The sequence below is a fragment of the Cimex lectularius genome, unplaced genomic scaffold, assembly GCF_000648675.2.
Source record: "Cimex lectularius strain Harlan isolate CLEC.00 unplaced genomic scaffold, Clec_2.1 scaffold56, whole genome shotgun sequence".
NCBI classification, from domain to species: domain Eukaryota; kingdom Metazoa; phylum Arthropoda; class Insecta; order Hemiptera; family Cimicidae; genus Cimex; species Cimex lectularius.
In genome coordinates, this window is record NW_019394202.1 from 442,794 (window position 1) to 457,730 (window position 14,937).

Sequence of the window (14,937 nt, forward strand, 5' to 3'; positions counted from 1 at the left end):
TACTACAAATTTTAAATAATTTAATAAAAAATAATATTAGATTTGTTTTTATAAATAAGGAGCCCAGCCGCAATACATTTGACAAAGGTTTGTGTGACTTGTCGCTTCGTTCACTAAATATCTTATTTGACCTTCAACAGAAAGCGGATTACTTTGCTTCACGGGAACATTTGCCGCTGCTTTGGTCCGTACAGTACCAGCCAGTCTTTTTTGTACATTTATTATATTTTGCTTTGCCTGCAAGAAAGAATGTTGTATTAACACAAACAAATTAGAAAATCAAATGTTTCTTAAAAGAATCTTATCATATCAACTGCAGAGAGCCTCTCTTATTTAATTTTGATGATTCTCCCTACTTACTTAAACAATATTAAGGGGTTTTAGTCGTGACTGTCGCAGAATAGTTAGTGGTTGTAGACTTACAGGCAATGTTATTATTATTCTATCCACTAGCTAAATTAGCTGTTTATATTAAAACTAGTCAAAAAATCTTAAAGGTAGAACAAGAAGAAAACTTGAATTTAAGGATTAATACTAAATCTGGCCACGTGGTTATAAAATGGATTTACTGTGTGAAAATTGTTTTGTATTTCCTACCTTTCCATGTTGCCTTGAATCCTTGCATTGGCTAGAAATGTTTTCACCTTACGTAGTAACATGGATATGGTGCAATTTTTGTTTTTGCATGGCCATTTACCGGGGATTGCATATAGGTTGGGTTACGAATTGTCAGGTTAGATTAGGTAGGATTGAGGTTAGGGACAGGTTAGATTAAATTAGGTAGGATGAAGGTTAAGGATGGGTTAGGTTAGGAAGGGTCCTTTGTCAAAGGTAGGGTTAGGGTAGATTAGGTAGGAGGATGGATTAAGTTACATATCTGTGATTCAGTGTTTTTCTGTGAAGCAGAGAAAATATGCAAGTATTAATTTTTTCAAAATGTTTTTTGTTCTTTTATTATAATTCTGAATAGAATTAACAATAAATTTGCCACTATTCCTTCTCAGCAATGTTTGAAATTTTTTTGAATGTACAAGTTTTTTTTTTATTGCTACGGCTCCCAACTATTCAGCTAATGAAATAGTCAATGCTGCTGCCAGGTCCTATCGAAAATGCTACCCATGCAAAAAAATATCATCCTTGCCATAAAACTCAACTAGTTACTAAAGTTAGTCAGGATTTGGGTTAAGTTAAATTAGGTAGGATTAAGGTTAGGGAGGGTCTAAGGCAGAGTGAGCATTAGGTTAGATTAACTAGAATTAAAGTTAGGATGGGTTAGGTTGAGTAGGGTACTTGTCCAAGGTAGGGCTAGGTTGGATTAGGTAGGAATAAGGTTAGGGACAGGTTAATAATATTAACAAATTGGGGAATTAACAAAAATTGGCTGCTGTTCCTTCTCAGTAAAACTTGAAAATCTTTGCAATATACAGTATTTTTGTTTTATTTCTTTGGCTCCTAACTATTCTGCTGATGAAATAGTCAATGCTACTGCCAGGTCTTATGAAAAATGCTACCAACAGAAACTAACATCCTAGCCACAAAATACTTTCAGCTGGTTGCTAAAGCTAGGTAGGGTTTGGGTTAGATTAAATTAGATACGATTATGGTTAAGGACAGGTTAGGTAGGGTGCCATGTCCAAGGAAGAGTGAGGGTTAGGTTAGATTAACTAGAATTAAGGTTAGGGATGGGTTACATATGTGTGATTCAATGTTTTTACGTGGAGTGGAGAAAATATGCGAGTATTAATTAAAAAAAAAAGCTTTTTGTTCTTTTATTATAATTCTGAATAAAATTAACAAAATTTGGCTGCTGTTCCTTCTCAATAAAGTTTGAAAATCTTTGTAATATACCGTATGCTGCTTCCTGGTCCTATCAAAAATACTGCCTGTGCTGAAACTATCATCCTTGCCACAAAATACTTTCAACTGATTGCTAAAGCTAGGTAGGGTTAGGGTTAGGTTAGGTAGGACTAAGGTTAGGGACAAGTTAGGCAGGTTAAATTTAAATTGGATTAAGGTTAGAGATGATTGAGATTACACATCCTTATCCCTTCTCAGTAATGTTAATTAAAAATCTTTGCAATGAACAGTTTTTTTTTTTTTCATTTATTGCTGTAGCTCTTAACTATTCAGCTAAAGTCTATGCTGTATGAATTGTTGGCAAGTGGAAAGGAAATAATTGTGATGCTGCTTGAAATGCTACCCATGCAGAAGCTACCACCCACTCAGATGGTTGCTAGGGAGGGAAATTCGATAGGGAAGTGAAAGCTACAAAAGGATTGCGATCTGTGTGAAATGAAGTTTACAATAATAATAAATATTATTATTATTATTATTTTTTAACGAGGGTTCGCAACAGCAGAGGTCATATAAACCCTCAGGGTGCCGGTGTTTTTGAAAAAAAGCCCATTTGTAAGTATGTCGGGTTCGAATGCAGGGCCGCTGGATTCGAACCCGGGACCTTTACCTTACAGTGATGAGCGCCGTGTCAACGACTAAACCTTGCGGCCACCGACGCCCCCAATATTATTATTGTTGGACAAATATCAGAGGATGACTGGTATATTGCTCCTTAAGCAATCTTGTTTTTATCCCTTCACCAAGCAGTCTTCTGAAGATAAATGCACAAGGGCAGAGTTTTGCAGATGGGCACCCAGGATGCAAAAGACAATTACATTACTTCAGAAAAGTTTTATTCTCCGTTGAAGCTACTTTTAATAGTGATAGATCAAAATCACTACAATAGCTGTTTCTGATCAACCTTTAACCCAAACTGGTGCCATCATCAACTTCAACAGTCGGTAAATTTATTGTGTAGAATTTTAAACGATCAAATACTCATTCCTAACTTTTCGAATGTACTATGAATGGACAAGTTTATGCAGAACCTTTGAGAGATTAACTTAATGGCCTGGCCTTATCCTTCAATTTTAGCTAGAGAGAGAGAAATCATACGAATTATTCTTGGGGGAAAGATAATGTGAGGAAAAGTCCATGAGTGATGATGGGAATCGAACCCATGACCATGAGGTCTATTAGTTGAGTCTAACATGCTGACAATTTCTGCATTCCACTGATTCCACGATATTATTTAAAAATTTGTCCCTAACTTTTATACAATTACAAATCTTGGCCGATTTACAATTTATGGTATCTGTATAAAAAATAAATTGAATTTTGAACCTCTTCATTGATGAAATCTATTCCTTCTGATCCAATGGACTTGGGAGCCATATCAATGTCATACATAAAAGGCTTTATAACAGATATCAGTTGATCCGTATTGCTCCTAAGGACTTTGTTAGTTATTTCACAGGATTTTAAGAAAACACCCTCCATTCCCGTTGGGCCCATTGCTTTCACCATGTTATGGGTAAGCCGAAATGGAACTGTTTCAGGATAAAGGAACTGCTCTCCCTGAATAAAAACAAATTATACAGAATTAGTAGAGACACAAAATTTCATAAATACATTCGAGTCCTTACTTTATTGAAAAGACAGTTAAAATCCACGTGAACCACTTCACCTGTTGTTGTATCCAAAAGGATATTTTCTCCATGTCTATCACCTAGTCCTACAATGTATCCGACGATTGACATTACCGCAAGTGTTCTAACATAGCTTTTTCTTGCTAAGTACCTAGAAATGCAAAGTCATGATGTGTTTTCTCACAAGCAAAATCAAACTCAACTTAAGTGTCTAATTACTTTATAAATTTAATTAAAAAATAAATCTATATTTAAACATACGAGAAAATACGAATATTACCATGCATCTGGCCGTGGAAAAGCTTGAAAAAACCATTTGTGCAGAATAGGAGGATGCTTAGCAAGAAGGCTTTGTTCAAATATTTTTAATTTATTTTCTATCGGTGCTGTTGGTGCTAAAAGACCATAAACAAATTAAGAAGCATTGTAGAAATAAAATACGACAACAAAATAAGTTACCTGTCATTAAACTTTTTACTTCTGAAGAAGTCATTATTTCAATTTTAAATTGTTTGTACATCTGGATCACAATTCGTTTAAAAGGAGTAACATCTGGTAGCCACTCGATTAAACCACACTCACGACTAAGTGGAACAACACTCTAAAAACAAAGTATATAACATTGTGAAAAGTTATGTGAGAGCTACCCGCTGTTTGATCATCCTATTAGCTCATTCATTATTATTAAAGAAATTAGAATGATCAACGATACTGCAGATTGTACTGCTCCGATTTATTGACAACCGTACTTTGTATCCACACAAGTAAGTGGTTATCTAATGTTAACACAATAAATTTTATTGTGTTAACATTAGATAACAGATGTTTTTTAAGGATTTTTTTTTTGGGGGGGGGGTTTGATGCAGATTACAATTCTTCTCTCCACTGTGACCTAAACAGGTATATAGCCATACCTTAGAAAGTTTGCTATTCTTTATAAAACTGAGAACTTTCCTTGGTGCCTCTTTGTGGATCTCTTTGGGTGTGAGAAATGTCCTACCAAAGTAGCTGTACCATAAATGGACTAATGCTTTACATTCACAAAGGATGTTTCCATCTTAACGTGACGAGGGCAATGTCCTATAATTTTTCTTAAATCCTGCCTGCTGAGAGAGAGGAGTTTTTCCGCCTTCTGTTTTGAGATGTTTATAAATCTCTTCGCTTGCCTCATACCTGGAGTATTTGCCCAGTGTTTGAGTTTTTCTTTCTCAATCTATTTTTCCAGTTCCAACTTTAGCACATACTCTGGAGTACTTAATTGTGGTTCTGCTCCCATGGGTGAGAAGGTTGTCCCTTTTTTGGCTAGTTGGTCAGCCTATTCATTTCCTCTTATACCTCATGCCCCAGAACCCACTTTAAAGTAATCATTTTTTTTTTTTTTTAATTTTGACTTAATTTGGTTGTAACAATATTTTAAATCAAGAATGTTAGTTATTTATTGGAACTAAACACACTATTTATTTTTTATGCATTAGCAACTGAAATATAGCACGTAAAAATAAAAGGTGTGTTTATTTCCAATAAATAACCAACCGTCTTGATTTATAATCTTGTTGTGTTTTCCTAGAGCCATTAGACAATTTAGGCCCTCCCAAACAAGTTTGGAGTTAAAAGCATAGGCATTTAGTGCTTTTATGGCTGCCTGGCTGTCTGAGAGTATATATTTATCTGTGCACCTTTCATATTTTTCTGTATTACCTAATGTGCACATAGTGTATCACGTGGACTTCAGCTTGAAAAATCATTGGCCGTTAGTCCAAGGTGCTTCAGGGGTGCAATTTAGCCCCTACATCTACTCCCTGTTCCATCTTTGATCCATCTGTATACCATATTAGGGCCCTTTCTTGAAATTTACAGGGGATTTAAAGAAGATTATTTGGGAATAAAAAGAAAAATTATTTGAAATACATACGTAAGTTCTAATAAGCAAGCCTCTATCATGTGCTGCTGAATCTCTGCGCAAATATAAATTGATAATGGAATTAAATTCCATTATTCTTGAATCCAACCGCAAATCATCCTAAAAAAATATGTATATCTATAGTGTAAAATTTATAATATTGGGTTGTCCGGAAAATAATGCAGGATTTTGGTATTAAACAAAAAAAAAGAAACTAGTTACTTTAAAGCAATGTTCTTTAATNTTCATACAAATGAGTAATCCTGTAAACGTAAACAGAATATTTTATATAGATTTTTTTTAATGAAAACTTAAAATCCTGCATTATTTTCCGGACAACCCGATACATAAAATAATAATATAAGCTAAACAGCCCCTAAATATATATGGATTAATATAATATAAGGGTGAATAAAAAAAAGACCGTTTTCTAATTTTATAAAGGTTTCGTACTTTTGGGCCAAAACTTGTGTACGTGTTTGGCATGAAGAGAAAAGTTGGTTGATGTATCCCACTTGTCATTCCTTGGCTCCATATAGAGAGCATATAGGAATGCCTCTCAATAAGAGAATTGTGCTTGAACACAGCTGAGCGTGTCTGGTCCCCTCTTCCGATTCTTGGAGGAAGCAGGGTGGTTTTATTGTACGTAGTAATGATAGTTTTGTATTCCTAGCATGTGTTGAGAGTGAGTGTGCAGTGTGAGAGGGCCGATGGCAGAATATTTAGTACCACATTGTCCCTCAATTAGGTTAGTTATATAATAGGTGTAAAGCACCCTTTAAGGAATAGGCATTAAGGAATACTAAGTACACCACCATTCTCTAATTGAGTGATTGGTATGTAAATAGGAAAGAATCCATATAAAAGTTAGGGACAGTGGAAATGGGTTTGGTTTTAGGAACTGATTACGTTGGGCTGAAATAAACTAGATGTTGATAGCCCCTGGTGTCCAATTTCGTCTGCTGGACACACCAGACCAAGGTCTGACCCTGGACTGCCAAACCAAGGGTACTGATTCTTCAAGCTTGCCAGCAATAGATTGTAATATAAAAGCTGGAATTGTCAGTGCACTGCAAGAAGTGGTAGGGTCAACTCTGAACGTGCCTCTGCAGACTTGAGGTTAAATAAATCAGTAATCTCTTAAGCAGAGATACAGATATACCAACACTCAACAGTATAGTTGTTGGTTGCATAAACAGAAAAAAATGAGAATGCGGAGAACAAAAGAAAAGTGGACAGCAGACAGATATTAAAACTGGTAATTTGATCCTTACTGATCATATTCATCAACATACATAAATGATTGATAAAGTTCAAATTACAAGTTCATCACTCTGCAGACCACAGGACGATATCTCACGATTAAAATTTGTAGTTGAACTGTTGAAACAATATCAGTAACTCCAGGCATGATGTTAACCAATCAAACAACAGTTGAAACATGTAGATATTTAATTAGGAGGTCATTAATTATAACAGAGCAACATAAATACGAATTTTGTATCTCCCCAGGATTGAGCATTCCATAAAAAATTGGTCTCAATGGAGCTGGAATTACAGAAGGAGCAAAGCCTCCCCAGCATGAAGCTGAGTTCAAATGTAGTATCTCAATCTTAATCAGCCAACGTACGTCATAAGTGTTAGCTCTTAATTAAAATCAATTAATGTAGAGGAATGACGTTCTTTACAGAAAGTTTGGTGAATGGAGGAATGAATACGAAGAAATTAGTTTGTTTCATTCGCATTGTGATATATTTTTTTAAATCAAATATTATCCTAAGAAATAGAAAACCCTAGGCCTAGGGCATAGCTCCAAAAAATATTCCATCATGGAGATAACCAAGATAATTTATTGTCAATAAATGACTGTTTCCCTGCTGTGCAACAGTAGAATGAAGATATTTTAAAACATAAGAAAAGTGAAAATCGGCAAACAGCATCAAATACTTTGTATTTCACTTTTATTCATACAAAATTATTTATTTTTATCAAACTGTTTATTTGCCATATTTGCTGTGGAGGCTTTCAGGGTGAGATGTTTAGATCAAACAACTCCCTTTTAAATGATGCTGAAAACTAACTAAATTTAATCTGAACTGATGAAACGGTACTTTTTCTTACTTCACCTTTAAATAATGGAAATAAAATTAAAAAAGAATAATTACCATATGCTTGCATAGAATCGGATAAGTGTTTCCATCAGAACCAATGAATGTCAGTTTCTTTGGCATTTGAACAGAGAATAAAACATTAACAATTTCTTTCACATCTTGGAAATATATCAGTGATCTTGAAGAAAAAAAATCATAAGATGGTCATGGGAAAAATATAATAATCATTAAAACTTTAAAATAAATAATACAATCCTGTGTAATAAATACACAAATAAGCTCAGAGATAGTCTAGTATTGAACAATTTTCAATCCATTATCCATAAACAATGCAATTTAAAATCCATTATTGTGTTTTAACTAAAGACTGGATTTTCGTGCAGTAAAAAACCTTCACAATGTGCAATAAAACCTCGAAACATGCAAATACATGTAACAAAAACTTTAAAAAAGTGCAATAAAGGAAAAAACTCCCATTTAACATTGCTTCTCTCTAATACATCTCAATTGATTATACTCATTTTTTGAAACCAGTATGTACAACTATGCAATTAAATTTTATAAACTATGCACCAAAGAACAAGTATGGAAAAACCAACTTAATATTCTTTTAATGGTTGTTTGAATGGAAAAATCAACTTTAAATAGAAAAAATTAATCTCTTATATGTAGAAATAGAATATTTAAAAGAGTTATAAAATTTTGGCTACACATATCTACAAGAACTACCTGTATTTATGAAAGAGCATTGATAAATTGAGATTAATCAGTTGAAGACTACGCAATATAAATAATATAGCCATCTATATAAAGAATAAAAAAAATACGTCACCAAACTTTGTAACAAAATTTTAATGCAATTAGAAAACCTGGAATTTAAAAATAAAATAAAAATGCTATTAATTTTTGAGCAGTTTATATACAATAATTTTAAAAAAGTAGTAAAAAATTAATAACAATAAAATAGAGGGGGCCTCGTTGATTGACACGGTGCTTATCACTGTAAAGGTTGTAGGTTTAAATTCAGCGGTCCTGCATTTACAGACTTAACATACTTACAAATGGGCTTTTTTTTTTTTTCAAAAATACCGACATCCCGAGGGTTGATACTTCTACTGTTGTGAACCCTCGTTAGAAAAAGAAAAAATACAGCAAATTAATTTTTTCAATGTAATTCAACCCCCATAAATTTTTATTTCTCTCTGGTTAAGTAACCCTGTAGCCGCCATTTTTGAACGTGGCACTATGAACTCAGGCATTATTTTTTTAAATGGGTTCTGCTTTGCCCCCAAGCTGACGAAAGACAGAAATAAAAAGTTTGAAATACGCAAATGATGAAACATATTGGATCAGCGGATGTTGTGCATAAAACAATTTCTTGCAAAGTCTAAGCATCAGAAACTGAAAACTTTGATGAAGCCATTATAAAGAAATATTTTACTCTTTTACTACTTACGCAATACTACTAACCCACAAAAATTATGAATTATGAGTTTTCGTTCATAAAAAATAATAAACAAAAAATAAGAAAAATGTAATTTCATGCAATAATGCCAAAACGTGCAATTTCATTCAAAATAAGGTTAGTGTCAAAAGAGCATCTTTTCCATGATTAAAATTTCTGTCATAGTTTCATAGCAATTGGAGTTAACAATAAAAAGGTGCAATCACACGGGAATCTGGTCTTTTAGTTATAGCATATAAAAATTTAGTGCTTTTAATAGACATACACTAGTAATAGTGTTTAATAGTAGTTTCAGAAATGAAGAAAAAACTGAATGAACTTAAGGTATATTAATAAATTTGCATTGTTGTAATTGTGCATAACTTAATAAGCAATCCAAGGGTGTTTAGAATCTGTTGAAATTAAAAATTGAGATTTTAGCCACCCATTTAATTTGCAGTAGATAGATACATACTGTGGGAAAGGGTCGTGTTGCATCCTGCCGGTGATTGACTTACAATACTTGTAATTTGGAATGTCAATATTTCTTAGATGTTGAGAAGGAACCATTATTTGCAAACGTCTTTCCTTCAAGAACTTGCGCAAATCAGGCGAAAGGGCCTGCAGCTTCATTGCCGGCGTCTACAAACACAAAAGTAAGTACGGACATTAATATTACCAGGTAAGCAAACAGGTTTGTGTGGTTTTTAATTTCCTACCATGCTGCTGACACCATTAATCAACAATTCTACATTCATAGGAGTAGGTGCTTACATCATGATTCTACACTAATACCAAGAGGATAATGTATCAGTTCATAAATAAAAAGCGTCTCGAACAGTTCAACGTAAATTAGAAAATATTTTCTTTCCCGTGGCTTCAAAACGCATAATTTGTGAGCTGCCTTGGTCGCCATAGTACCCATCTTAAATTCACACAATCACTTTTTCACAAACTTTTCTGGTTACCTGGTATTTGTGAAACATTGCAGTGATGCAGAGAAGATGACACAATTGTGCTATATGTTTCACTTATTAATAATTATTGTGCAAAAAAAAGTATGAAGTTTACAACTGCAATCAACTAAATCAATATTTTAGGCCACATCTGAAGATTTTTACATTTAAAAAACTACTTATAAAAAGTTGTAGAAAACATTAATACATGTATCATAGTAAATAATTCTTCACTGTAATCCTAAGTAAAAAAGAAAAAAATTTACATTTATTTAGTCAAAGCAATTTAGTATTTTGATTTTTTAAATTTTTATAGATTGCTTTGTTTAATTGGCTCCCTGTCATTTAAGTAATTAAAATATACACTTATATCTTTGTACATATGTCCTATCTAATCAACTCCAAAAAATTCTGAATTCCTGTCAAGAATCTGTGATGTCTATATAGATGTAAAATTAATTAAAATTGTTCTCTATAGACAACGAAGAAGACAAAATATATCGTCAAAAGATCGGCGTTGTTACAATAGCAACATTTGTTTTTCTGACCACAACCCTAATCCACATGACCATTATTGAATAAAGGCTAGTCGATCACATAAAAGATACAATACTCACATAGTTCGAACTCCTTTTGTTTGACAGATCGATTAAATAGTTGACAAATTCCACAAAGCCTTGAATGAATTTGGCCAGTGCTTTATTATTTTTTAATTTTGAAAGTATTTCGGTCACACGTCTTTTTTGATGCTCATGAGTAGTCTGTAAAAGTAACAAAAGTATTGTTAAACAATTGTTGGTTCAAATTGAAATAAACTACTGATGAACCTTAATTGTTGCCACAAAGGACCATATTGCTTGTTGAGGGTATTCTTTAAGAATGTTGAGTATTATTTGTTTCAAAATGGAAAAACACGGCACTGACGGATGATTAATTCGTGACAATATCTGTGAGAATGCTGTCATAAACATATATGTTGGTAAACACACTATACTATTTGCTGAAAATAAGTAGATAAAAATGTAACCATAGTGCAAATCAAGTTGAGACTAATTTATTATAAATCTATACAAGGATAAAAGCGAATTAAATTACCTGGTAACCAGAAAAGTCCGTCCATCATTTGTTATTGTTTTAATACAGTTAATCAACATTCTACTTACTTAGGACATAATACCAAAAGGATAATGCATCAGTTCATAAGAAAAAATGTCATGAATAGTTCACTGTAAATTATAAAATATTTTCTTTCTTATGGCTACAAAACTCATAATTTGTGCATCCTTATTGTATGAATTTAAGCTAGGTACTAGGACGGCCGAAGCAGCTTGTAAAATTTGCACTGCTAATGGTGATGAAACAATAAGTGAGTCTGCCCAAAAGCGGTTCAAGAAGTTTACTTCTTCTTCTTGGAATGAGAGGATTGAAGATGTACCACTGCCTGTTAGGCCTTCTGCATTTAGTGAGGGAAGCTTTGAACTTGATTCATTCCAAACATGTCAAGAGCTTGTCAAAGGGCCACTCGCTCTAGCTTACATCAACGTAGGTAGACGCGGAATCTGAGCAAATGGATTGCCGACAATAACAAGCTTCAGCATCTAAAAATTTGCCATTTATTGTTTTCACAGCACAAAGTAGAGAATTTGTTCACCAGATGCAATGAAAAATGGATCCAGTACAGTAACACTAGGAGGTGGTATCATCGGTTGACACCAAATGTCCCTGTCCCATTGGCGCAAAAACCAAATATTCACCAACAAAGGTGATACTTTGTGTTTGGTGGAGTGTGGCAGGCATTGTCCATTACGAACTCTTGCCACGTGATCAGACTATTATTGTAGAAATCTACTCAAACCAACTGCAATATGTATCTCTTCCCCTAGGCCAAAAACAACTTGCTCTGATGAACAGAAAAGGAGTCATTTTTTGCCAGGACAATGCGAGACCTCATACAGTTAGAAAAACAAAGGAAGTGATAATGAAGCTATCACACCCTCCATACTCTCCCCCATCTAACTTTTATCTTTTCTTAGCAATGGACAATCTTATGAGCAATCAGGAGTTCGATAATCGCTAACAGATGGAAAATAAAATGAATTTATTTTTCAAATCCCAGGACCCAAACTTTTATAACTAATTAACTAAACTAATTTTAATTGTGACAATTATTAAACCCGCATGAACTTTTCTGGTTATCTGGTAAAATGATATAGAATAATGCTGTTTGCATACTCATAAGCAATCTAAATCGGTCCAGCATGTCTACAATGTTTTTTTTATGTGCTACATGTTCATCAGTTAGAATGGAGATGGTTTTGGTACTTCTCGATGAAAAATCTAGCCACAGGGTTAAAAGACAAGGCATAGATTGATAAATAAATTTGCATCCAAATAGCAATGACTTGCTAAAGTTTAATGCTGCTTTATACTGCATCTCCCTGAAAATCAAAGATAACTTTTACATTGCAACTTTCATAAAGTAATTATAAAAGAAAAGAAAAACAATTCCTGTTTTTTTCCAGTTTTTATAAATATGAAAAGTCTTGTGATCTTTTTTAGTATAGCAAAACGGTGGTCCATTATTCAGTAACAAGACTTTAACTTATGACTGCAGATTCATTTAATTCTAAAATAATGCTGCTGTCACACTGAAACTGACTAAATCAGATTCTGGAATGTCCGTAAACATCCAACTTTACATAAACATTCTCAATCTAAAAAGCCCTCTCACACTGTAACCAACTTAATACTTCCATTTTGTTTTGACTTGTAACTCGATCCCAGCAAGCTGGGATTTTTTGCGTTTGACAGTCAACCTAAGGCACTTCTAAGAAGAAAAGAATTTTTATTGTGTTGAAGCTTACATTAGCTTTTTACAAAACTTATAAAACTCAATGTAAACTACTTATATTTTTATATATCTATTCTTGAAAAAGGGCAAACGAAAAAATTTTGTTTATTTTCCCGGAGGTCCCATAAATATAGCCTCTCCTGGACGAGCTTTTCTTTACAGTCCATGCTTCCATTGTGGGCTAGAAGAACTCGTTCACACCAGTTTACAGTAAAAATCAAAACTATTTTGGATCCGTTCATTTCTCGCAACTATATGTAATATTTCTGATGAACAAGATGGCACAATACACGAGAGTATGGACTTGTGTTTAGATCGTCCGTCCATTTTCATGCGAATTCTCACTTTTCACATATTTTTGGTCCCATAGGGTGCGAGGCATTACTTCACTTTTAATGTGAAGTTGTTAGGATTTTTCATGAAGAGCCAAGGACACAAAAAAATTAGTTTTTAATTCAAGAAATTGCTTTTAAAATATCTAAATAAGCCTAAAATTTGAAAAAAAAAAAAAAATCAAATGCAAACCAACCGGATGCGGAATAACTACTACTGATGGAGAAAAAGTTCTGACAATGTGAGTGCTCACATCGGATGAGTAAGTTGTATAGTCGCAGTTGAGTGTAGTCAGTTCCAGTATGAGCCCAGCCTTAAATTAACTGATATTATGTGTGGTGTTTAGTGACCGTCAATTAATGTTTATTTGGAGATCGTGACCAGACCACAGCTCATGATCTCCAAATAAGGATATTATAATTTTTGTTTTTATTAAAACAATGCCTTTTACTCTAGTTTTTATGTCTCTGAATATTTGAAATATTTTCCCTTAAAGAAGTGGACCATTGGTTTTAAAAAATGTTAGTTCGAAAAAGTTAGGTTAAGACTATAGTGAGAGAGGGGTTGATATCCAATGGATTTCTTTGTTTAACTAGTAATTGTAACTTGTACACAAATAAATACCTTGTTTCTGAACTTTTGTCAGGACAACGTTCACAGAGGTGTTGCTTGTATAAGTATTGTGCCAAATAAACAAAATTTTCTTCAAGATTGCATAGAGTTACAGCTTCATATATACTTTGGTATCCTTTATTAAAATCAACATTCATATTTTCAACATCATACTTAGCTATCAGCATCTTCGCCTACAACAATAAATTCACATATTTGTAGTATAGTGTAATTTTTATTCTGAAATGTTGTACATGTTAGGACAAAACAACTCATTCAATTCAAAACAATCCTGCATATTTCAGTGGCCATTCCATAGCAATGGTTGTCTAATTTGGCCAAATATAAAATCAAATAATTTCCTCTTGAGGTTAATCAATCAGGTCTGGCTATCCTTACTGTTTTGGTACGATGCATTTTGGCATTTCATCATCATCAGTTGATTAGTGTAGGGTAGATGATGGTGAAATGCTAAAAAATATCCAACAGACCAAAATGATTAAAAACAGCAAAACTACATTAAAATTTAAGTCACAATTTAGAAACTAAAATAGTTCCAGTTCCTACCAAATCAAAAAGTATCAAAATCCCATCCACAACAATTAAACATCTCCCTTCTTAACAGATCCAAATAAACAAATAATAGACCGTTTTTTATAAACCAAACGAGTGTCCTAATGTGAGAACCTGTGTAAAAAGGGAATGTGGAAAGAAAAATAGCTTTATTCTTTCAAAATTCTTCAACCTCTATAGATTTCATACTAAAATTATGATCACAACAATTAAATGTGCCTTTAATTAAATTGTCTTTTCTTTTATTAACTGCCTTCCAAGTTTCTAAAACTGAAAATCATTCTTCTCCCTTTGTTTCTTTCCTTGGCGTTCTTTGGTCCCACCTCAGTGTGCTTTTTCGTCTCACCTCAAATCAATATTTCTTTTAAGATTAATTAAGGTTTTTAGTTGAGATGAAAAAAAGCTAATGGCACGAGCGGGATTCGAACCTACGATCTTCGGCTAGATACGCCACTGCTCTACCACTTGAGCTNGCTATCCTTACTGTTTTGGTACGATGCATTTTGGCATTTCATCATCATCAGTTGATTAGTGTAGGGTAGATGATGGTGAAATGCTAAAAAATATCCATGTGGTTCTGAGTGGAAATAATATTTCATTTTAGGCTCAGATCTTCAGGGTAAGATCATTAAATGTGAGTAGGAATATTTCAAGTTAATATAAATCAATGGT

The 14,937-nt window shown here is 33.4% G+C and overlaps 1 protein-coding gene across 4 annotated transcripts in view; it reads right to left on the reverse strand.

Annotated features, from left to right (window-relative positions):
* The window catches only part of LOC106666619 (serine/threonine-protein kinase atr-like), a 32,229-nt gene continuing 17,292 nt past the window's right edge, over window positions 1-14,937 (reverse strand). For 3 of the 4 annotated variants that reach the window (XM_024230109.1, XM_024230110.1, XM_014393931.2), the window contains 12 exons: window positions 13,705-13,886; window positions 12,129-12,334; window positions 10,724-10,896; window positions 10,514-10,657; window positions 9,416-9,582; window positions 7,551-7,674; window positions 5,398-5,505; window positions 3,945-4,086; window positions 3,766-3,880; window positions 3,483-3,636; window positions 3,181-3,414; window positions 1-237 (listed from right to left, as the gene is read on the reverse strand). In XM_024230109.1, the coding sequence (XP_024085877.1) occupies window positions 49-237; window positions 3,181-3,414; window positions 3,483-3,636; window positions 3,766-3,880; window positions 3,945-4,086; window positions 5,398-5,505; window positions 7,551-7,674; window positions 9,416-9,582; window positions 10,514-10,657; window positions 10,724-10,896; window positions 12,129-12,334; window positions 13,705-13,886 (1,938 nt within the window). In that variant the 3' untranslated portion in view covers window positions 1-48. Of the gene's footprint in view, window positions 238-3,180; window positions 3,415-3,482; window positions 3,637-3,765; window positions 3,881-3,944; window positions 4,087-5,397; window positions 5,506-7,550; window positions 7,675-8,622; window positions 9,354-9,415; window positions 9,583-10,513; window positions 10,658-10,723; window positions 10,897-12,128; window positions 12,335-13,704; window positions 13,887-14,937 lie in introns of those variants that run through there. The other variant, XM_024230111.1, reaches the window with a different exon arrangement.